Source organism: Papaver somniferum, chromosome 7 (genome assembly GCF_003573695.1).
Source record: "Papaver somniferum cultivar HN1 chromosome 7, ASM357369v1, whole genome shotgun sequence".
NCBI classification, from domain to species: Eukaryota; Viridiplantae; Streptophyta; class Magnoliopsida; order Ranunculales; family Papaveraceae; genus Papaver; species Papaver somniferum.
This window is the reverse complement of record NC_039364.1, coordinates 268,894,426-268,918,351: the sequence shown is the minus strand read 5'-3', so window position 1 is coordinate 268,918,351 and position 23,926 is coordinate 268,894,426. Positions and strand designations below refer to the sequence as shown.

The following is a 23,926-nucleotide window of genomic DNA, read 5'->3' as shown; positions in this document are numbered from 1 at the left end:
GGCTGAGAAAAAAACGCTATTCTTAATAGCGTTTTTTTAGCGCTATTAAGAATAGCGTTTTCACTATTCCACCACTACACTTGCACTTCCATCCATGGTTCCAAATACTGAGGTGGCGTGGAAGATGGAACTCTTCCACCATACGACTTGCTCTTAGCAGAAAATCAGAAATTAGTTTGGATACACAGATTCAGAATGACTTTCAGAGGATATAAATATCACAAAATTGGTTAAAAAGACCAAAATCAACAATTCCTGGATGAAATGGACAGTTAGATTTTGATACTATTTAAATGGACAAAAATGTAAAAATAGTCAGGATGTAACCAGTTTCATCGTGCCCATTTTCAAATATTTTTTCTTATTTTTAATTTATACAGGATGTATCCAGTTTCATCCTTGCTATTTTTTAAATTTAAGTTAGGATGAAATCAGTTTCATCCTTACTATTTTTTTTTGCCATTTCACCCAAACTATTATTTACTCGTCCATTTAAACCGTGATTTAAAAATATTTGAACAAATAACCCATTTTCCGAATAAATACTGCCACCAAAATCGCATATTAATGTGGAAACACGTACTGGGGTAAGCACACCGGCTGTCCGCCACATACACCAAGATGGTGAGACCATGGAAAACTCTAACCACCAATTCCACCGAAATCATGTGATTGATTTGCAAGAAAATCGGACACGTCTAAGTAGGTAGGGTAGGCATCCTTTAATGCTGTTTTGGCCCACCACCATTTTTCTGTTAGGATTCACACCCTGCAGCTTTTTGTACTGATTGATTGTCCCGTATAGGTCGATCCTCAACTTACTTCCAAAAATCTTGAAATTTTTTAGGCATCACTACCATGTATCAGTGATCACTGCATATTGGTGCACCGTCCAATTGGTCCCCATCCCGGCAGGCCATCATCAACAAAATCTATCAGGATGTAGACGCCACACAAAATACTTATTACGAGCAACAGAGAAAGGAAAAGCTGAAAATAGCTTTTCGTTTGTATGCCGGGAAAGGTAAAAGCAGCTGTACTAAGCATTTAATGCTGTTTGACCCAGCATAACTTAATTCCGGTGGATTTGCAGTTTGAACTGAAATTAAGAACGCCTTATTTTGATTGATTGATTTTTCCATACGTCGATCCTCATCAACCTAGTTCACTGCAACGGGTTATTTTGGAAAGCTATTATTGGGGCGTCACATTTTAATAGAGGGCGGTTCTAAGATGATGAAATGATCTCAATTAGAAGAAAGAAAAGAAAAAAAAAAAAAAAAGGGAAGGGAAGGGAAGGATTTATGAAGGAGAGGAAGATTAGAAGAAGAAGAAGAAGATAGGCTTTGAGTTTAGTTTTTTAGGTTTTATTTTAGTTGAAGGGTATTTTAGATATTTGGTATTAAATCAAAAATACCCCATAACCAATTTTTTGGTCACTAGGTATCCAAATGAAGTCCCTCTATTGGATTGTGTAGTTTATCAGTAGTGGGCATAGGTGTCAGTTTCGGACTTGACTTATCTAGACCGAATCTTGTAACAAGATCCCTTGCATATTTTTCTTGAGATAAGTAGATTCCATCCTTATGTTGTTGGATCTGTAATCCTAAAAAGAACTTTAATTCACCAACATTGCTCATTTCAAACTCTTTAGCAAGTGAAACTTGAAAATCCTTTGCAAGCTTCTCTGAAGTTGAATCATAGATGATATCATCTACATAGACTTGAGCAATGACAACATCTTTCCCACTCCATCTGGTAAACAAAGTTTTATTAGCTCCACATCTTGAAAAACATTTTCTAATAAGAGAAGTGGTAAGTTCTTCAAAGCAGGCTCTTGGTGCTTGTTTTAACCCATATAATGCCTTTTTGAGCTTAAGAACATGATTTAGGAAATCAAGGTTTTCAAATCCTTTAAGTTGAGCAACATAGACTTCTTCCTTTAGAATTCCATTTAGGAACGCGGATTTTATATCCATTTGGAAAAGCTTAACCTTGAGAAAACAAGCATGAGCTAATAAAAGTCTAATGGACTCAAGGCGTGCCACAGGAGCAAAGGTTTCATCAAAGTCGATACCTTCAATTTGTGAATATCCTTGAGCGACAAGTCTGGCTTTATTTCTGATAATTGTGCCAAATTCATCAGACTTGTTCTTGAATATCCATTTTGTTCCAACAATATTAACATTGGAGGGGCAAGGTACGAGTTCATATACGTCTTGTCTTATAAATTGATTTAACTCTTCATGAATTGCATTCACCCAAAAGAGATTGTTCAGAGCTTCATCAATATTTCTCGGTTCTACTTGGGACAGATAACAACCAAAATTGCACATGTTTTGAAGTTGCCCTCTAGTCTAAGCTGTAGAATCTCTTCCCTCAATAATACTGTTGGGATCATGATTCCTTTGAACCCAGAGGTGTCGTGGAGGGACACGTTCTTGTTCTTCAGGAGTAGTCTGATCAGTGCTCTTCTCCTCGTCACTAGAAATATCAGGATCATCAACAGTTGGGATAACTTCAACTGATTCTGGTATTTCTTTGACTTTCTCAATTGTTTCGGTTGGAGGAAATTCAGCAGGAGGATTATCATGATGAAAATCACTAATATCATCGATGATGACATTAGCAGATTCCATCATGACCTGAGTTCTGATATTAAACACTCGAAAACCACGGCTATCAGAATCATAGCCAAGAAAGATACCTTCATCACTTTTGGTATCAAATTTCCCTCTCTGTTCTCAATCTTTTAGAATGTAGCATTTACTTCCGAACACTCTAAGATAGTGCAGGTTGGGTTTTCTTCCATACCACAACTCATAAGGAGTGTTTAGGGTCTTAGACCGTAAGTAAACACGGTTGATCAAATAACATGCCGTAAAAACAGCTTCTCCCCAAAACCTTAGAGGTAAGTTTTTGTTATGGAGCATTACCCTGGACATTTCCTGAATGTTCCTATTCTTTCTTTCTGCAACTCCATTAGCTTGAGGAGTAATGGGTGGTGAATATTGTTGAATAATCCACAGTTCGTCACAAAATTCAAACACCTTATTGTCCTTGAGTTCAATTCCACGGTCACTCCTAATTTTCTTTAGTTTGCGACCTTGTTCGTTCTGGATTCTTTTAACAATAATCTTGAACTCATCAAGGGTTTCATTTTTATGAGAAAAAAATGCAACCCAAGTGAATCTGGTGTAATCATCTACCATAACTAAAGCATACTTCTTACCAGCAACTGTGGGTTGTTGAATTGGTCCGAAGAGATCCATATGAATTAAATCAAGTGGAGCTTTAGTGAGAATATCTCGAGATGATTTATGGTGAACTTTAGTTTGTTTACCCTTTTGACAGGCACCACATACACCTTCAACCTTTGCATTGATTTTGGGAACGCCTCTAACAAGTTTTTTGTTAATGATCTTAGTTAGAAGAGGATAGTTGATATGACCAAAACGCTCATGCCAAAGATGTGTCGATTCCACCTTAGTCAAATTGTAACAATTGCTAAACTGAGTATCAAGAAGATAACAGTTGTTTTTACCACGAGTTCCTTGAAAAATTACTTTCCCAGTTTTTTCTACAATGTCACATCCATTTGCATTGAAGACAACTCGATGGCCTTTGTCACAAATTTGACTAATAGAAAGAAGATTTGCAGTCATACCTTTTACGTATACTACATCATGGATTTCAGGTACTCTGGGAAGTTTGATCGTCCCTTTCTTGCTAATGTAGCAACAACTCCCATCTTCGAAAGATATTGGTCCTCCTTCATAGTCGTCAGAAGAAACAAACCATGTGAGATCACCTGTAATATGTCTGCTACATCCACTGTCAAGAAACCATTGAAAGGGTGATGTTGATTTTAAAGCAAAAGATCCCATACTATTAGTACTCTCCTGTTTAGGGTTTCCCCGATAGTTTTGTACATCCTTTTAGAGTAGCACTAAGTTGTTTAGTTTTCGTGTGAAGATTACTTGCAACTTTCAGTCTCTTTTGGAAAGATATACAAGTATGTTGAAAGTGATTGGAGGAATCACAAAACAAACATGGGCCAACACTTTTGGAATCGTCAGAAAAGTTCTGAGTCATATCAGTTTTAACAACATGTGAACGTTGTTTATTACTTGACTTATGAATGTTCTTCAGAGAGAAACAACTGGAGTTATTCAAATCCATTAAAGGGAGTTTAACATGAAAAAGCGGGGGTACAACAACCACACCCAACAATTCGATTAGCAATCTGTATGGACAAACTCCAACATACTTTATAGAGAATCAACTAGACAGTCAGACTCAATCTAGATAAAAAGTATATCAAAGAGTTTATATCTCAATCTCTCAATTTGATCTTTACTCAAGCAAATAGAAATCTGCGAGTCTTTATCAAAGAGAGATAACTTGGATGGTACCAAAGACCAATATCCAAGTGTCAATCAATTTAAATCAACAACCAACAGGTTGGATATTCTAATTGATTGAACAACGCACAACCTGTGATATTTCAATTATATAACAAAATATAATGCGGAAAAGAAATAACACAGACACCAGAATTTTGTTAACGAGGAAACCGCAAATGCAGAAAAATCACGGGACCTAGTTCAGATTGAACACACACTGTATTAAGACACTACAGACACTAGCCTACGCCAAATTAAGTTCTGTCTGGACTGTAGTTGAACCCCAATCAATCTCACACTGATCCAAGGTACATTTATGCTCCTACGCCTCTAATCCTAGCAGGATGCTACGTACTTGATTCCCTTAGCTGATCTCACCCACAACTAAGAGTTGCTACGACCCAAAGTCGAAGACTTTAATAAACAAATCTGTATCACACAGAAAAGTCTACGGTAGTAGATAAATCCGTCTCCCACGAATATACCTATGAGTTTTGTTCCGTCTTTTGATAAATCAAGGTGAACATGAACCAATTGATAAACCAGACTTATATTCCCGAAGAACAGCCTAGATTATCAATCACCTCACAATAATCTTAATAGACGCAGCGAAAAAAGATATTGTGGAATCACAAACGATAACAAAGCATTCAATATTCATCGTTAGATAAAAACCTGATTAGATTCAAGCTAATATTTATCAACCGTTGGATCGAAAATTTAGCTTGTTACACACAAATGAAATGTCCAGTTTTGGGTTTACGAACCGTTCCGAAACATTAACATTTGTTGGCTCAACAATAGTTAACCAAATGGTTAGCCATATGATTACTTTCATATCCACCATATTCTTCTTCACCATAAGTAGTCCAAATGACTCAAATGAACTAGTTAGAGAGTTGTTCAATCGCTTAGATCTTATGTAACTACACAAGACACAATCGACGCAAAAACGGTTTGATTCACTCGAATCGGTTCATGAACTTTATAGACACGGTTTGCAAAAATATTCCTTAGTTTATATAAACATGAGTTCAAGAACAACCGATTTTAGATATAACCTTCTCAAGGTCACGGACTGGGTTCGCGGACTTAAGCTCACGGAAGGAGTTCAAAAACTCTAGCAGAAATTCTCGGGTCGAGAACTTCCTGCGTTTCGCAGACTGAGTTCGCGGACTTGATTCACGCCACATTCCGTTTCTCTTGATCAACAAAGTTCGCAAACTTTGGTTCAAGGAATAAGGACTTATACATATATATTTTTCCACAACAATGCTTATATCCTACCAATGGTTATGTAATCTAAACTCTCATTTCAATCATTGAAACATTCTCAGAGGACGTTATATAGTCGTTATTCACAGACCATTTTCGTCAGAGCAATTTCCAAAGTGATTAAAACCTAACATGACTTTCGTCACTAGGTAAAGATGAATTTGGCTAAAGCGAAAGCTTATCAACACATATTTCGAGAAATAGATATGCGAGTTAAAACTCGACTTGAAATAGCAAATTTGTATAATGAAATTCTATATATCAAAACGACTTTTGTCTCAAGAGTAGGAGATATAGTAGATAGACTTTTGAGTGACAGATAAGTTCAAGTCTCTACATACCTTTTAGTCGATGAAGATCCACCAGTTCCTTGAGTAGTCCTTCGTCTTATATGATGATTGCCATGAAGTCTTGAGCTCAAATACACTTTCGATCCTAGTCAGAGACCTTTAGCTATGTAGGTTAGAAATCAAGACTTATAGTTTTGATCACTAACATTGACAAACATGCTTGAGATAGCAACGCATGCGAGTTCGACCGAGCAATGCTCTAACAATCTCCCCCTTTGTCAATTTTAGTGGAAAAACTATTAATACATATGGAATACAAAAAATAAATAAATTAACTTTTGTAACTCCTATTCCACATGCCTAATCTTCAACATTACTCGAAATCTTCGTCACTTCCAAGTACCCCAATGATCCCAAAGGTTGTAAGTTTAGCATCATCGTTGTTGAAAATCTGTAGCTATAACAACAAGAAAACAATAGTTCTCAATCATTGTTATACAGTGTCATAGTATCATTACACACCGTCAAAGTCCAATTGTATCACAACTTCAACAACAATACTATGGTGATATGTATTACTCCCCCTTAGTCAATACTCCATCTCACATGGAAGCCACTCCCCCTTACATAATGATCCGAAAACCATATGTATTTGTAGTGTGAACTACATATTAATTCTCTCCCTTTTTGTCAATAAAATTGGCAAAGGTACAAGAACGGGATCCTAATGAAATTTCCGAAAGAGATATTTCTTGACCAAAAGAAAGTAAAAATATATCATCTTGTTTAGATGCAATCATAAAGCCGAATCTAAATGCATTCATCAAGGAGTTTAAAGATACAAGATAACCCTTATAATATTCCACAACCGCACTCCCCACAAAGATTTGGCAATTAAGCGCAAGTTCAAAAGAACTATCCCCCATAAAATGGCATTCCCGAAAGAACAACAAGAGCGACCTTAATTTCGAAAGAAAAGAAGGATTTCTTTGGACATAACAAATCACATACGAGTATGAATTTGAATCCAAAAACATCAATTAAATTAACCACAAGAGCACCCGTGATTAATTTAATCGAAAATGCTCAACGTAAGTGAACTTATGGAGACTCAAAAATATACAATTAGATTAATCACAAGATAACCCATAATTAATCTAATCGAAATACACAACCAAACTAATCACAAAAGTAATCAATTTAATTGGTCATGCTCGACATAAGAAAACTTACGGAGCAACAACTAAATAACCACACAAGATGATTAATTTAGTTGAAATTGCTCGACATAAAGTACCTCACGAAACAATAACATAGCTAATCAAAAATAATCAACTTGGTTGTTTAATGCTCAACATAATACACTTTACGGAGCCTCACAGTAATACATAAAATATGGATCAGGTAAGATCAATTACTACGGAATACACAAGGATTCATTCTATTTTCCATCACCATTGGCACAATGATATATAATAGACATAATCCATGAAAACAAAAGATTTTAACCTATCTTCCATCAATAATTGACAATATAGGCTTAACTTTTGTATTTGTCAAAAGTCCATTCATTCTTTTATCAACATATGAATATCGACATACGAAAGACTTTACTTTTGACAAGATATGGGACGGTCAAAGTTCACGGACGTACACACACATCCCATAACAATATTGCAATATATAAAATCATAAAGATTAATACTGCAAAAATCATCTTCCAAACAAATTTAGAATTTAAACCAATAAATCTAAAACACAAGAAGATGAAAACGCTGGACATAGCTATGTGTAATCACAATAATGGCTATGTCAAGCTCTAGTTATTCTTCTAAACAAAACAAATAAAATAGAAGATTTACTAGGCAATAAGGGAGAAAATCAAAGTTCGTTGAGAACCTCATATCTTTCAATGAATTCATCAAAGAAGGCATCACTGATTTCCTTTATTCTCTTGATCGTGGACACACCATGTTCGTGAGTTAGAACACTAACTTTGCGATCAACAACCCGAGCAAGCTGTCTAGCCTTGGTGCAGTCCATGATGAGCTTCTTTTCATTCCGTATCAGAATATTCTGATTAGCAAGGATTCTGGCCTGACCATCCAAGAGTTGGTTTATTTGCAGTTGAAGATTTGCAAACTCGACCTTTGAATCGTTCTGAACACGAATCAAATCCTTAACAGAATCATCAATCCAGGAGTTGTGATCCTTTCTTTCAAGCATCTTCTTTAGAACCAGCTCTTGACTCACATCCTTGAGCGTCTTCCTCCATATCAAGATGCACAATCTCTTGAGATTTTGCAGATTTCTCCATATAATTTTTGTTAGGGATGGAGAGACACAATATAGAGTAATATATATGTGTATGTAAACAGGAGAAGGAAACTCTTGTTTTTGGAAACCCTAAGAACTCTTAAGAGGAGGACGCGGACGTTTGTGGACTGTTAGCACAAAAACTCGCACAAAAACCGAAACTGAAATAATATACAACATATTTCCTTGCACCTCTCAAGTTAGAAACAAGGAAAAAAATACTTGGAGTCAGGTGGTGGAGTGGAATTTAATCCCACTATGATCATCGAGAAAGGAGTTGTATATATCATCTGACAGTTTGATCTTCGTGTTCTTCTCCTTTCTTTGGTTGTCTTTCATCCCAAAAGAGTAAGACACGGTGTGTTTAACATATCCGTCAGAAGGATTTCTCTGAGGACTAAATGTAGGACCTCTTGCAACTGGTTCAAGAGGATCAAAATAGATAGGAATCCATCTTCTAGACTTAGATTTTCCAGAAGTAGTATTATAAACACAGGGAATGCTTTTATCAGTAGCACAAGAATTTATACCACTTGAAAGCATTTGAACTCTGTGATGATTTCTAGGAAAGAGATCATATTTATAAGGCTTCTGGTTTTCTGTGGGCATGCGATTCACTGCAGTAGTCGACTGACTATTTTTTTCCATTGACAGTGGAAATAAGCAAATTATGAAGTTTAGAAATTTGTTTCCTCCTGGCAAAATAATGGATAGCATAGTGACGGAGCCAGACATTTTTTCAAATGCTTTCAAGTTATGGAAATAAGCAAATTATGAAGTTTAGAAATTTCTAGGTGCATGATCAGTGACGGAGCCAGACATTTTTCAAATGGGGGCGAATTCATATAGTAAACTTCTGTGCATAATAGCAAGTAAGCAGCCGAAGGCCGCTCATTTTTTTTTGTTGACAATTTTATTTACTTTTTAGTTTTTACTAACTGAAAATGAAATCACAAAATATTTCAATTACATTAAACATATAGAAATTTAGATGATTTTTTATTTTTAAGTCACACATTTGATGTATTTTTATTGATTTGATATGATTTTATAGTATTGATCCTATTAAAAATGAAAATTTAATTCTATTTAATATATTTGCCCCCACAAGATCCCTAAATTACAAAAATGATAAGCCTATACCAAAGAAATTTCATTATCAAGTGGGGGCTGGGGACCCATTTGTCCCCATTTTCCTCGGTCCCCATGCATAATGAGAAATCAAATAGTCTCGAAATGCATATCAATATGCACTCGAGTGCTTAATAACAGCTGACAAGATTTTTCTCTCTTCCACTATTGAATAATAATAGTCCTTATGGTTAACGGCTTAATCATACCAGGCTATACCAGCATACTTTATGGAAAGCTTCATTTCCTGTTTTCCCTCTTTACAGTAAGCTTCCTTCAAGCAAAAATAAAAGAAGACAAAATCAAAAAGAACTCTAGTTATGTTTGCGGTGGTAAATTAATTTGTTGCAAACGCGCGTGGAACTGGACATAGATAGAGACATATATCCCGACGGGCCCTACCTCCTCCCTAACTAATAAATTATTGCGTGTTCTCGCAGGATTAAGTGATTGGGTTCTTAAATTACTAGCATTTTTGAATATTACTCAAATGACAAATTTAAAAAAATAAAGTACATGTTCCCTCCGTTACTTTTTAATATGCTAGTTTTATAAATAAATATTTTAAAAAAATAGACCAGTTTCTTAATTGGAAAAGTCAAATGTTGCTTTAATTTTTTGGGATCACTTTTCTTTTAATTTTTTTTGATGACAAGTGTTATGCGGACCATTTCACTTATTTTTTTGGCTGACAAGTGTCATGGGGACCATTTCACTTATTTCTTTGACTGACAAGTGTCATGGGGACCATTTCACTTCACTTTTTTTTATTGACAAGTGTCTAGAGAACCACTTTCAATAATTAGTTCTCTTAATTTTCTCAAAAAAAAAAAAACTGGCCTAATAAAAGGTAAAAGGTATCGGAAGGAAGGAGTAGTTAAAAATGGCAAAATGTTTGCATGTGTTTCATCCATATAAATGCAATTTTGTTGCATCCTTTTGATTTTGAGTCATGACACCACCAAAATGACTCAATGAGCAGAGTAGTAGACCCCATATAGTCCGCATGGCCCCTCCTCCCTCGGGACGTAGCAGCATTGCTCAGAATGTTCGGCTTACACATAGCAAGGACGCCGCACCAGCAAATACACGTTTCCCTAGAAAGAGTGTGTAAATTTGTTAGAGTAGAGAGAGAAGGCGAAACCTGAATATACCAAAAAGTAGCTTCAAGCTGCAATTTCAGGTACAAGGACTACTCAGAGGTCCAATTTTCCTTTCTTTATTCTTCTCCGGAGAAACAAACAAACGGAGAAGAAGAAGAAGACGAAGCAGCAGGAACAGGTATGTTTTGTTTCTTTGTTCTCCTTCGTTTGGTGTATAATCTAGTAGGATTTTGATGTGTTTCTTGTTCTTTTGATTTGTTAGTGTAGTTTTCTTTTTCATGGCGAAGATACTAACTGAGGTTTTGTTGATTAAATTCCTTCCTGCTACTGCTATAAGTGGGAAGTAATAATGTAACTATTTGGATGTTTTTACATAATTCTGTGTTTTAATTGCTATGTTGAGGATTAATGGCGAAGATGTTCTAACTTCGAAGTGAAGTTTTCGTTGATTCTGTATTAGTTGATTATGTTGAATTCTGATTTTGTTCAAGTCTTGGTTTCTGAAATCTCTCTACTTAATTCAGTTCTCACTTCTCATTATTATACTAATTCTCCGATTACTTTCATTGTTATGTTGATTTTTGGGTAATGTGTATTAAAGCCCTTTTCCTCTTGTTTTTCTCAGTGGAAATTTTGGAAACCGCTGCTTCGTCAGCAATTGAAGCTGAATTGAACTCCTAATTAGTGAAGATGAAGTTTGGAAAAGAGTATTTGTCACAAATGTTGCCTGAGTGGAAGGAAGCTTACTTAGACTATAGATATCTCAAGACATTGTTGAAAGACATACTCAGGTTCAAACGCAAGGCGGAGGAAGGAAGAACACAACAGAAATCGTTGGTTCGAGATTTGACATTGTACAGGTCCTTCAGTGGGTTACAAAAACAAAAGAGTCATGATTTCATAAGTGGGGGAGATATTGAAGATCTTTTTATAATGGTCAAGGAAGTGAAAGGAGCAAACTCGAATGTCAAATACGAGACCAAGTTCATTATACCCTCTGAAGATGCAACTGACCAAGAAGTAGTGTTCTTCAATACCCTCGACTATGAATTCAGCAAGGTTGATGTGTTCTACAAGGACAAGGTTGAGGAGGTTATGAACGAAGTCGCGCTGCTTAATAAACAAATGGATGCTCTAATTGCGCTGCGGATCAAGGTCGAAAATCCAAATCTTGATATGTCTGGTGCAGTGAGAGAGCTCGTGGCTGATGTTGCTAACTTGGCTACTTCAACTGTTTCTAACCCAAGCACCCCAAGAATGCCAAGTAAGTGTCATCGGAGCATCAATAGAATTGATGCGGCTGTTTTACTGCAATAACGGGGTACAACCATGGAATCTATTACTTAGCTATCTGCAACTATTTGTAATATTCTTGCTAGTTGCAAAGTCTAAAATTCGTATAATTCTAAAATTGCAGGAAAAGAGCAAATGTTTGTAATACAAGAAACGACGATAGCAGACGAAGAAGATTCTGAGGACTCTAGTGGAGGTGTGGATGTTGATAAAAGTAATGGTGGCAATAACAACTTTAAACCAGCTCACCTGGAAATTCTTGAACATGTTAAGATCAACAATGAACCAGAAACTCCAAAGTCAACTATAAAAGCCATGCTACTCAAGGATTCCAAAGATAAGAAGTTGCAATTTAACAGGAAGCAGTTGAAAAAGGTAGAAGAGCAGCTAAAGCAGGTTTTTATTGAATTCCACTGGAAGCTTCGCCAACTAAAACGCTATAGGTACATAACAAGCAATACATTGGCCTTTCAGAATTTTTTCTTTATATAACTTTATTTTACTTAACAGATTATTTTTACTGCTTGATGCACCAGCTTTATGAATCTGTTGGCACTGTCGAAAGTGATGAAGAAATATGACAAGGTCAGTACCTTTGATCAGCATATCAATGCTTTCAAAGGATTTTTACTGTCTTGTTAAGGCTTGTGTTTTACTTTTAATATTGCCTGCTTTCCCTGGATACTAAATAAATTTGATTAGATTTTGATGAAGGATATGTTTGTATTTGTTTTGCGTCGAATTGATGTAGATTACGTTGAGGGGTGCATCAAAATCATACCTACGTGCAGTGGACAACTCTTACATTGGCAGCTCTGATGAGGTTCGTTTAAATGTGCTCATTAATCAACGATAAGCAGCCGCAATTTGGCCAGTCTTAATATTTATCAATACAATAAATGCTTTATCAAGGAAATCCCTCTCAAAAATGGAAAATCTTCTAAATAAAAAGAAATTAAGATCACATTTCTATGTTAGAATTAATTTCTGTGCTGCATATGTTTTACCAAATTTCATCCTTACTTTGTTTATCTGGAAACATACTCTGAAATTTTGCACTCATGTTGTATTCACTGTGACTGTAGCAACTTATATATGCATTTCTGGCACAAAATCTGCTCATGGCTGCAGTTCGTATCACACGTCACCTTGAGAGAACTCTAAGCTTTGTCCCATTTGATTTAGCTGTTTGACAAATCTCAGTTATGTATGGTTTAAAACTGTCACAAATTCAGTTTGTATAATGATTTTGTGTGCAGTATCTTATGTGTCAGCTAGTGTCATTTCACAGATTTCTACTATCTTGGAGAGGGTGGAGGCCACCTTTGTCAAGCACTTCTGTAACTCAAACCGCAGAAAAGGCATGAAATCCTTGAGGCCAACAGCGAAAAAAGGAAAGCACAAAACAACATTCTTATTAGGTAACTCGAACCTGTTCACCATGAAATAAACTTTCACAAATGAGTTGATTTTGGTTTAACTTTTGTCACTTTAATTAGGATAAAGTAAAGAATATTGTTTTATTTCTGTGTTAACTAATATACTCTTTTATTCAGGATATTTTGCTGGCTGTACGACAGCTCTGTTAGTGGCTCTTATTTTGGTTATAAATGCAAGGAAGCTTGTGATTAAGGAAGGAAGCACTCAGTACATGGAAAACATATTTCCACTTTATAGGCAAGTGAAGACATCAGTGACTTTTATCTCTCTCTTTCTTCTCCAATTATTTTAAGTATTCAGTTTAGTCTGTATCATCGTTTACTGCATAAGCACATCTCCTTGTTTAAATGAATTTGTTCATTTTATTTCAGTTTATTTGCATATATCATCCTGCATATGCTCATGTACGCCGTAAACATATACTTTTGGAGATGTTACCGAGTCAACTATCCGTTTATATTCGGTTTCAAGCAAGGGACTGAGTTGGGATATAGGGAAGTCTTTCTCCTCGGTGCTGGTCTGACATTACTTTCACTAGCTGGTGTTCTTGCAAACCTGGACATGGAGATGGAACCAGGCACTCAAAAATATCAGACAGTCACCGAGTTAGTTCCTCTGGGATTAGTTACTGTAAGATTTTAAAAGCAGAAGATTCTCCTCTTAAAGCAAGAACTAGGAATTTGCACTACATGACATAATCAATCACCTTTTCTTTGTGTTTCTTTTGCAGCTCGTACTTGCCATAGCATTTTGCCCCTTCAACATTATATATCGTTCTGGGCGATTTTTCTTTATCAAATCAATATGGCGCTGTATTTGTGCTCCTTTCTACAAGGTACCTAATCCCATTAAAACAAAAATTGCAGACTAAACAGATAGCTGAGAGCCTGAGACTATTTTATAGCTTTTAACTTTTTGCAATCACAGGTTACGCTCATTGACTTTTTCTTGGCAGACCAACTTACGAGCCAGGTATTTATCATGCAAAATCTTTGTTGTTTGATAATAAAAATAAACCAAGTATTGCATTTCCTTCACAGTTTGACTGGTGTGTAACAATCACATTACAGGTCCAGGCCTTTAGGAGTCTTGAGTTCTATATTTGCTACTATGTATGGGGAGATTTTAGAAAGAGGCACAATAGTTGCCGCCAGAGTGCCGTCTACAATTCTTTCTATTTCATTGTAGCAGTTCTCCCATACTGGTCTCGGTTGCTCCAGGTATTACCACCATAATCTCATTCTCTGCTATACTTTTTTTGACAGATATTCAAGTGGATTCTTAATAGAAATTTACGCTAAGGGCCATATGCAAGTCTGTCATAGTTTAACTGTTAGCCTAAAGGACCAAACTTTTTAGATGTCTTTTTCAGAAATACAAATTTTTAGGGATTTAGTTGCAATTTCAACTGTTCATCTATCTTTAGTACGAAAACAGTAGTAACAAAACACGGTTCAATGATGTAAGCTCAATTTTGCATCGATTTTTAAGATTCAAGCCTTACAAAACTATGTTGCTTGCTTTCACATCGATCTTGTGTCTCTCTACATGCATTTTTTGGGTCAACCTCCCCATCAAACTATTAACCCTATTAGTATGTGGTTTTGTTTTAGTGCCTCCGTCGGTGGGTTGAAGAGAAAGATGTATCTCAGGTATACAACGGTCTAAAATACCTCTTGACAATAATTGCAGTCCTAATGAGGACAGGGTTCGATTTAGAGAAGGGAACGAGTTGGAGAGCAGTAGCTATAATTAGCTCTGCAATTGCTGCAATCATGAGTACTTATTGGGACATCGTCAAAGATTGGGGGCTTCTTCAACGGCATTCAAAGAACCCTTGGTTGAGAGACAAACTTCTCATATCACACACTAGCGTCTACTTCATAGCCATGGTATGTATGTCATAATCCTATCATTAATTATGCCACGACATTGTACCATCTTTTTAAGTTTGAGATTCTCAAACTTACTAAATTTTCTTTATTACAATGCAGGTGCTTGATGTTATTCTAAGACTTGCCTGGCTGCAATCTGTTGTAAACTTCCATGTGACATTCTTGCACCGAACAGCTTTAACCACCATAGTAGCATGTCTAGAGATTCTCCGTCGAGGGATGTGGAATTTCTTCAGGTATGTTGCCTCATCGACCAAGTAACACTGAACCATGGAATGAGATTATGGGTTGGTGTGGTCCATATAATTTGGCATTTCTTAAGTGAGCCATAAATTATGAGATTACTTGACATGGCATGAGGACATCAGCGGCCACATCCATGTCATGCGATCTGATAAAATGTTGCATATAGATAGCATCTTACTTTTCAGTACATTTATTACTAGATTAGCATTTCGCAAGCCGCTAACTGGGTACTGTGAATGAATCAGGTTGGAGAACGAGCACCTGAACAATGTGGGGAAGTTCCGCGCATTCAAGTCAGTCCCACTCCCTTTTAGTTATTATGATGAAGATAGTAGCAAGGATGAGTAGAAAATTAACAGATGAAGCGGTACAACACTTGAAAGCCTAGGAGACAACTGAATGACACCCCCAGCTTTTCACAGTATATATCCTATCATTCAGCAAACCTAGGTCAGTATCTTTTCCACTCATTGAACCCTGTACGGGGATTGATTACAAGACAGTACCAAGCTTATTTAGCTAATGCAGAGTGGGTCTTCGATACTGGAGCTGGCCCGTTTCACCATGTTTTGGATCAAATATTAGCCTGTGCACTGAAAGCGAAATTATATCCAGAGGTTAACAAACCAAACAAATTTTTTACCCCACTGGAAATCGAAAGTCTAAAGCTGTTCTATTGACATCATTAAGTTCTGTCTACTCTGATAATATAAGAGACATGTGTTGGGAATACCCTGGAGAGATACAAGCGTACTTTTGAAGAAAATCATTCTTTCAAGACAGTTTTGGAGCTAAGTACCGAAGCTCGAACACTTATTCTTACATGGGCAGTTGCAGCTGGTCAGAGAATTCATTGCAATTTTTCTCAAGCTATATTAGATTGGGACATCATCTATCTGTAATTAGTCCTCTTTGTTTTCTTTTGTTATCTGCTTTTACTATGCTTATGCTCTAATTAAGCTGGTAAAAGTTTGCAACTTAGAAAACAGTAATTCTGATTTTCACATAAAAGTGGTAAGAAAAGCTATTGGACTCGAATAGTCAATTACATATTCTTAATTACGCCAAACACGAAACGGTGAACACGACCTAATCACACTGTCCGGGAAGTCTTTAAAAGAATACAAAATCTAAAGAATTCTACTAGTTAAGTAGCACTAGCATCCCTTTTTCTTTTGTTCTTTTTTCCTTTAGCACTAGAAAGGAAAAAGCAGTAATGTCGTATCCTTAGATTCCTTACTACTACTTAGGTGATAGGCGTGAGAGGTCAAATTTTCTCTACTTTTCTTTCTCGGGAGTCGGGAGAAAGAAACAAACAGAGTCCTAATAAGACCACTTTCTGTTGGGAATCTTGGGATTCTTCACAGTTCACAACACAATGATTGAAGTTTGAAGTTGGAACTGAACTGAACATCCAAGTTCCAGTAAGTTATTTTCTTTATTTTTTTCTTTCTTTGTCGGATAGATTTTGCCACTTGCAAGTATCGTGACTAACAATTAGAGTGGTCTTCGGTCTTCCGCTTTAGAAAAGCTATGGTAAAACAGGATAATTATGATATTTATTTATGCTTGAAGTATGTCGATAAATCCTCCTGAATATAGTTATGTTCATTGTGGTGGTTGTGCATTCAAAAACGTGATAACAGGACCTCCAAGGTAGAGATAATAAAGCATTTTACAAAGTGGTATTCTTTTGTTGTGGACGTGGAAATTGGACATATATAGATAGAGAGACATCAGAGTATCAGACATACATCCCCACCCGCTGTAACTAAATTAATCAACTAAAGTATCCCTTTCTTGCTTAATCAACAATTAACTAGGGATTTAGTATTGAGTTAAATTAAATATAGAAATGTTTGCATGTGTTTTGTTGGATTTTTTTTTTTTTTTTTTTGGCGTTAATAAGACACCAAACACAAAAGGTGACGGTGGAGGATAGGTTGAAGTTTGTCGTCATGAAGCCACTTTACAGCCCCTCAGGAATTTAAAGAATGTTCTTTATTACATAACAAGGACGTCGCTCCACCAAACACATATCCCCAGTAAGAGTGTGTTTGTTAGAGTAGAAAGAGAGAGTAAAGTTGCTTAAACCAATCTCACTATACTCAGGTCGTCCAAAGCCAATCTCCTGGAGAAAGAAATAAAGAAAGAAACGGAGACGAAGAAGAAGCAGATTAGTTGATTTATTAACCAGCAACAAAAAGGAGGTATGTTTTTTTTCTGGTGCATAATTTTTTAGTTAGATTTCCATTTGTTAGTGTAGTTTTCTTTAATGGCGAAGATACTTTAATAAGTGAGGTTTTTGTTGATTAAACACTCCTTCCTGTTACTATTAATGGAAGTAACAGTAATGCAAGTTCAATGTTGGACTATGATTTTGATCTTAAATTCTGATTTTGAGGACTATGATTTCTTATATTTCTGCTTCTAAAATAAAAATAAAAATGCAACAATGTAAGTTTGATTTTTGGATGTTTTCACATAATTCTGTCTACTACTAGCTCTATGTTGAGAATTATAATTAATTTCTTTCTTATCTATATTTCTTGATTGTCTTAAATTCTGATAAACCTCTACTTAACCACTTCGCATCTATTAAGACCATAATTTTTGAGCAATTGAAGCTGAATTGAACTCCTAATTAGTGAAGATGAAATATGGGAAGGAGTATTTGTCACAAATGTTGCCCGAGTGGAAGGAAGCTTACTTAGACTATACACATCTCAAAACATTGTTGAAAGACATACTCAGATTCAAACAAAAGGAAGGGGAGCATAAAGGACAAACCCAACAGGAATCATTGGTTCGAGATTTGACATTCTACAGGTCCTTCAGCGGATTACACAAACGAAAGAGTCATGATTTCAAATATGGAGGAGGAGGAGATATTGAAGATCAATTTATAGTGGTCAAAGAAGTCAAAGGAGCAAACTCGAATGTCAAATACGAAACCAACTTCCTTGAAGATGCAACTGACCAAGAAGTAGTTTTCTTCAACACCCTTGATTATGAGTTCAGCAAGGTTGATAAGTTTTACAAGGACAGGGTTGAGGAGGTTATGAACGAAGTCTTGCTGCTTAATAAGCAGATGGATGCGCTAATTGCGCTACGGATCAAGGTCGAAAACCCGAATCTTGATATGTCATTGTCAGGTGCAGTGAGGGAGCTCGTAGCTGATGTTGCTAACTTGGCTGCTACTTCAACTGTTTCTAACCCAAGCCCCCCGAGAATGCCAAGTAAGTGTCCGTAGCATATACAGAATTGATGCGATTGTTTTAATGCAACAATAACAGGACACAACTATGGGATCTATTACTTTGCTATCTTCAATTATTTGTAATATTCTTGAATAGTAGCTAGTTGTAAAGACAAACATTCGTATAATTCTAAAATTGCAGGAAAAGAGCAAATGTTTGTGATACAAGAAACGGGGTTAGCAGACGAAGAAGATTCTGAGGGCTCTAATGGAGGTGTGGATGTTGATAAGAGTAATGGTGGCAGTGACAACTTTAAACCAGCTCATCTAGAAATTCTTGAACATGTTAAAATCAACAATGAACCAGAAACTCCAAAGTCAACTATCAAAGCCATGCTCCTCAAGGGTTCCAAAGATAAGAAATTGAAATTTAACAGGAAGCAGTTGAAAAGGGCCGAAGAGCAACTAAAGCAGGTTTTCATTGAATTCCACTGGAAGCTTCGCCAACTAAAACATTATAGGTACATAACAAGCAGTAAATTGGCATTCAGAATTTTTCCGTATATAACTTTGTTTTACTTAACATATTATATTTACTGCTTGATGCACCAGTTTTATGAATCTAAAGGCACTGTCAAAGGCGATGAAGAAATATGACAAGGTCAGTACCTTTCATCAGCATATCAATCATCAATGCGTTCATTATTCAAGGATTTTTACTGTCTGGTTAAGGCTTGTGTTTTACTTCCAGTATTGTCTGCTTTCCCTGTCTAATTAATAGTTTTGACTAGGCTGATGAAGGATATGTTTGTATTTGTTTTCTGTCGTGTTCATGTAGATTACGTTGAGGGGTGCATCAAAATCATACCTATGGGCAGTGGATAACTCTTACATTGGCAGCTCTGATGAGGTTAGTTCAAATGTGTTCATTAATCAATGATAAGCAGGGCAATTTGGTCAGTCATATTATTTATCTATACAATTAAATGCTTTGGATGGAAATTTATCTTTAAAACGGAAAATCTTCTGAATACAAAAATTAAGAACTCCAATTTAATATGCGACGAATACATAGAGATTGCGACATGCTCTGTTTATTGGGTCTTCTTATATATGCATTTGGAACACAAAATTTTGCTTTGGCTGCATTTTATGTTACCTTGACAAAACTCTAAATTTTGTCCCATATTCAAAAATTTAGCTGTTTGACAGATCTCAGTTCTGTATGCTTTGAAACTGTCACAAATTCAGTTTTGGTAATGGTTACATGTGCAGTATCTTATGCGCTAGTGTCACTTCACAGATTACTGCGGTTTTGGAGAGAGTGGAGACCACCTTTGTCAAGCACTTCTGTGACTCAAACCGCAGAAAAGGTATGAAATCCTTGAGGCCAACAGCGAAGAAGGCAAAGCACAAAACAACATTCTTTCTAGGTGAAATTGAAATCCTTCACCATGTATTTAGTTTTCACAACTGAGTTTGATTTTAGTTTACCTTCTGGCTCTACGATTAGGCTAAAGTAAATAATATTGCTTTGCTATTGTTGTATTTTTTAGGCGTTAACTAACACACTTTTATTCAGGATATTTTGCTGGATGTACCACAGCTCTTTTAGTGGCTCTTGTTTTGGTTATAAATGCGAGGAAGCTTGTGCATAAGGAAGGAAGAACTCAGTATATGGAGAACATATTTCCACTTTATAGGCAAGTGAAGACATCAGTGGCTTTTTTTCTCGCTTTTTCTTCTCCGATTCTTTCGAGTATTCAGTCTAGTCTGTATCTTTGCTTACGTTCTAAGTGCGTTTCCTTGTTTAACCGACTTCTCCAAATCATTTTATTTCAGTTTATTTGCATTTATCATCCTACATATGCTCATGTATGCCGTGAACATATACTTTTGGAGATGTTATCGAGTCAACTATCCATTTATATTTGGTTTCAAGCAAGGGACTGAGTTGGGATACCGAGAAGTATTTCTCCTCAGTGCTGGTCTGACACTACTTTCACTAGCTGGTGTCCTTGCGAACCTGGACATGGAGATGGATCCAGGCACTCAAAGCTATCAGACAGTCACTGAGTTAGTTCCTTTGGGATTAGTTACTGTAAGATTTTGAAAGCAGAAGACTCTCCTCTTAAAGCAAGAACTAGGAATTTGAAATGGATGACATAACCAATCACTTTTTCTTTGTATTTTGTTTGCAGCTCGTACTTGCCATAGCATTTTGCCCCTTCAACTCTATATATCGTTCTGGTCGTTTTTTCTTTATCAAATCAATATGGCGCTGTATTTGTGCTCCTTTCTACAAGGTACATAATCCATTAAATCAAAAACTGCAGACCAAACAGATAGCTGAGATTATTTTATAGCTTTTAACTTTTTGCATTCACAGGTTACACTCATTGACTTTTTCCTGGCAGACCAACTTACTAGCCAGGTATTTATCATGCAAATCTTTGTGTTTGATAACAAAAATGAAGAAAATATTACAAATTAACTGGTGTGCATCAATTACATTTCAGGTCCAAGCCTTCAGGAGTCTTGAGTTCTATATTTGCTACTATGTATGGGGAGACTTTAGAAAGAGACAGAACAGTTGCCGCCAGAGTGCCATCTACAATTCTTTCTATTTCATTGTAGCAGTCCTCCCGTACTGGTCTCGGTTGCTCCAGGTATTACCACAATCTCATCTTAATAGAAATTTAGGATAAGGGATCATATGCAAGTCTGTTATTGTTTCAATGGCATGCATTTTAACTGTTAGCCTAAAGGACCGCCACATTGGCTCCAAACCTTTAAAATGTGCAATTTCAACTGTTCATCTATCTTTAGTATGAAAACAATAGTAACAAAACCATGCTGTACTATGATCTGATCTCAATTTTGTGTCGATGTTTAAGACACAAACCTTACGAAACTATGTTGCTTGCTTTCACATCAATCTTGCGTCCCTCTACGTGCATTGTTGGGTTCAGCCCCAGGTCCCCGTCAAACTAACCCTGTTAGTATGTGGTTTTCTTATAGTGTCTCCGTCGGTGGGTTGAAGAGAAAGATGTGTCTCAGGTATACAACGGTCTAAAATACCTCCTGACAATAATTGCAGTCCTAATGAGGACAGCCTACGATTTAGAGAAGGGAACGAGTTGGAGAGCTGTAGCTATAATTAGCTCTGCCATTGCTGCAATCATGAGTACTTATTGGGACATCGTCAAAGATTGGGGACTTCTTCAACGGCATTCAAAGAACCCTTGGCTGAGAGACAAACTTCTCATATCACACACCAGCGTCTACTTCATAGCCATGGTATGAATGTTATAATCCTATTATAATTCAAGGCACAACATTGTATCATCTCTTTACGTTCGAGATTCTCAAACTTCGAAAGTTTTCTTTATTACAATGCAGGTGCTTGATGTTATTCTAAGACTTGCTTGGCTGCAATCTGTTGTGAACTTCAATGTGCCTTTGTTGCATCGAACAGCCTTAACCACCATAGTAGCATGTCTGGAAATTCTCCGTCGAGGGATGTGGAATTTCTTCAGGTATGTCGCCATTGTCTCATTGACCATAAAACACTTTGCCACAGACCATCGGTTGGCGTGGTCCATATCATTTTGCATTTCTTAAGTGAGCCACAAATTATGAGATTACTTGACATGGCATGAGGACATGAGCTGCCACATCCTTGTCATGTTACCTGATAAAATGTTGCACATAAATAACATCTTACTTTCCAGTACATTTATTACTAGATTAACATTTCACCAAGCTGCTAACTGGGTACTGTGAATGAATCAGGTTAGAGAACGAGCACTTGAACAATGTCGGGAAGTTCCGTGCATTCAAGTCAGTCCCACTCCCTTTTAATTACTATGATGAAGACAGTAGCAAGGATGATTAGAAAATTAACAGAGGAAATGTTACAACACCTGAAAGCCTAGGAGACAACCGAATGACACCTCCAGCTAGCTTTCCACATTTTAGGGGGCTTATCGAGCGAACCGATGTCTGTATCATTTCCACTCATCGAACCCTGTATGGGGATTCATTACAAGATAGTACCAAGCTTATTTAGCCAATGCAGCTGAAAGACTAGGTATTAAAGTCAGGATCTTCGACACTGGAGCTGGCCCGTTTCACCATGTTTTGGATCAAATATTAGCCTGTACACAGAAAGAGTAACTACTTCCAGGAGTTAACTAACGCGAACCAATTTTTTACCCCACTGGAAATCCAAAGAAAGTCTAAAGCTGTTCTGTTGGGCATACCCTGCGGTGAATGGTGAAGTTATCAGTACTACCGGGCAAGCCATGAAGAATCCAACAGACTGAGAGAGCACAAGGACTTGAATGAGAAACCTACTATCAGTCTTCGACGGTCATGGAAAAGTCGATGCATAAAAGTCATTACTGTGAAATTGTAATTACATCATGATCAGGGACGGACTCAGAAATTAGCCTAGGGTAGGGCTATTTCTGCATACAAGTTATGGCGGCCGAAGGCCGTCGAAAATTTTTAGATGGTAAAAAGTACGATTAAGATGTTGATCTATTTAATTTTTGTATATTCCGTAGAGTAGTGATACACTCACCGCTCTTATCTCTCGCGTTTCATCCCAAGAGGGGAATGGACGGTCCCTGCATCGTTCTTAGTATCGAGATCATAAATGTGGTAAAGTGGGTCCCAACATCTATTAGAGGCGGGATTTATGAGCGGGGTATTTTGTCGGGATAGCTAGCATTTCCGTATTCCGTAATGTTAAAGGAAATAGTGATGCTCTTCATTCTCTACACCATGTTTTCTACTTATCTACACCATTTTGGTGGTTTTATCTACTCTTTTGAGGCTTATCTTCGTTTTAATGGCGATTTTTGGTTATTGGGTTGGATTTTAAGATCAATAGTGATGCTCTTCATTCTCTCCAACGACAAAATCTTCATCTTGGTTGTCTCCGGCGACAGAATCTTTATCGAAATCTTCATCCGGCGACGAAATCTCCATAGGTGATCTTTTTGATGTCGGAAGCTTCATCGCTAGTTATAAGAGATTTGAGCAAATCACTCCTATTTTGGGAGCATTTCTTTCTAAAGAAGAAAAACCAACTAAATGGTTGGAATTTAATTCCGAGAAAAACCATCATTCTTCCGATTTAATCGGATCTTATTTATACTTGTATTTGTCTTACTCCGATAATCCTTCTCTTTCTCTTGTCGGATTTCTCGGTATTGTACTCTTACGGTATGTTCTTGTCACTTTATATTCTCTTATTTTCGATCTTAAACACATTGTAACATTGAAATCCCATTAATAAAAAGGTTCCTTGTTTATCAAAAAA

General features: G+C 36.6%; 2 protein-coding genes across 7 annotated transcripts; both read left to right on the top strand.

Moving 5' to 3' along the window:
- The first annotated feature begins 10,537 nt into the window (after window positions 1–10,537).
- On the top strand, window positions 10,538–16,445 carry LOC113300393 (phosphate transporter PHO1 homolog 8-like). Of its 3 annotated transcripts, XM_026549618.1 has the most exons (15): window positions 10,538–10,699; window positions 11,147–11,785; window positions 11,939–12,257; window positions 12,351–12,399; window positions 12,566–12,637; window positions 13,106–13,235; window positions 13,371–13,491; window positions 13,626–13,884; window positions 13,985–14,089; window positions 14,182–14,226; window positions 14,325–14,359; window positions 14,456–14,474; window positions 14,868–15,146; window positions 15,249–15,385; window positions 15,641–16,445. In XM_026549618.1, exons 2-15 carry the CDS (start codon window positions 11,212–11,214, stop codon window positions 15,741–15,743), a joined length of 2,247 nt encoding a protein of 748 aa, XP_026405403.1. In that variant the 5' UTR covers window positions 10,538–10,699; window positions 11,147–11,211; the 3' UTR covers window positions 15,744–16,445. The 3 variants fall into 3 exon arrangements, with proteins under 3 accessions (XP_026405403.1, XP_026405402.1, XP_026405404.1); XM_026549617.1 differs by having other exon boundaries at window positions 14,325–14,474; XM_026549619.1 differs by lacking the exon at window positions 10,538–10,699 and having other exon boundaries at window positions 11,723–11,842; window positions 14,325–14,474.
- A 993-nt stretch (window positions 16,446–17,438) lies between these two features.
- LOC113300392 (phosphate transporter PHO1 homolog 8-like) lies at window positions 17,439–23,441 on the top strand. 4 transcript variants are annotated; one of them, XM_026549613.1, is made up of 14 exons: window positions 17,439–17,605; window positions 18,049–18,634; window positions 18,797–19,115; window positions 19,207–19,255; window positions 19,433–19,504; window positions 19,898–20,027; window positions 20,177–20,297; window positions 20,437–20,695; window positions 20,796–20,900; window positions 20,984–21,028; window positions 21,114–21,263; window positions 21,616–21,894; window positions 21,997–22,133; window positions 22,390–23,441. In XM_026549613.1, exons 2-14 carry the CDS (start codon window positions 18,049–18,051, stop codon window positions 22,490–22,492), a joined length of 2,355 nt encoding a protein of 784 aa, XP_026405398.1. In that variant the 5' UTR covers window positions 17,439–17,605; the 3' UTR covers window positions 22,493–23,441. The 4 variants fall into 4 exon arrangements, with proteins under 4 accessions (XP_026405398.1, XP_026405401.1, XP_026405399.1 ...); XM_026549616.1 differs by having other exon boundaries at window positions 18,044–18,634; XM_026549614.1 differs by having other exon boundaries at window positions 18,023–18,634.
- The last annotated feature ends 485 nt before the right edge of the window (window positions 23,442–23,926 follow it).

What these genes read in the sequence shown, in the direction of transcription:
- LOC113300393 (XM_026549617.1), top strand. Translation starts at nt 11,212, where the DNA reads ATGAAGTTTGGAAAAGAGTATTTGTCACAAATGTTGCCTGAGTGGAAG. An exon ending in ACATTGGCAGCTCTGATGAG is followed by an intron (nt 12,638 to 13,105) that starts GTTCGTTTAAAT and finishes GTCATTTCACAG; the next exon opens with ATTTCTACTATCTTGGAGAG. An exon ending in AACATATTTCCACTTTATAG is followed by an intron (nt 13,492 to 13,625) that starts GCAAGTGAAGAC and finishes ATTTTATTTCAG; the next exon opens with TTTATTTGCATATATCATCC.
- LOC113300392 (XM_026549613.1), top strand. Translation starts at nt 18,049, where the DNA reads ATGAAATATGGGAAGGAGTATTTGTCACAAATGTTGCCCGAGTGGAAG. An exon ending in CGCCAACTAAAACATTATAG is followed by an intron (nt 19,116 to 19,206) that starts GTACATAACAAG and finishes TTGATGCACCAG; the next exon opens with TTTTATGAATCTAAAGGCAC. An exon ending in ACATTGGCAGCTCTGATGAG is followed by an intron (nt 19,505 to 19,897) that starts GTTAGTTCAAAT and finishes GTCACTTCACAG; the next exon opens with ATTACTGCGGTTTTGGAGAG.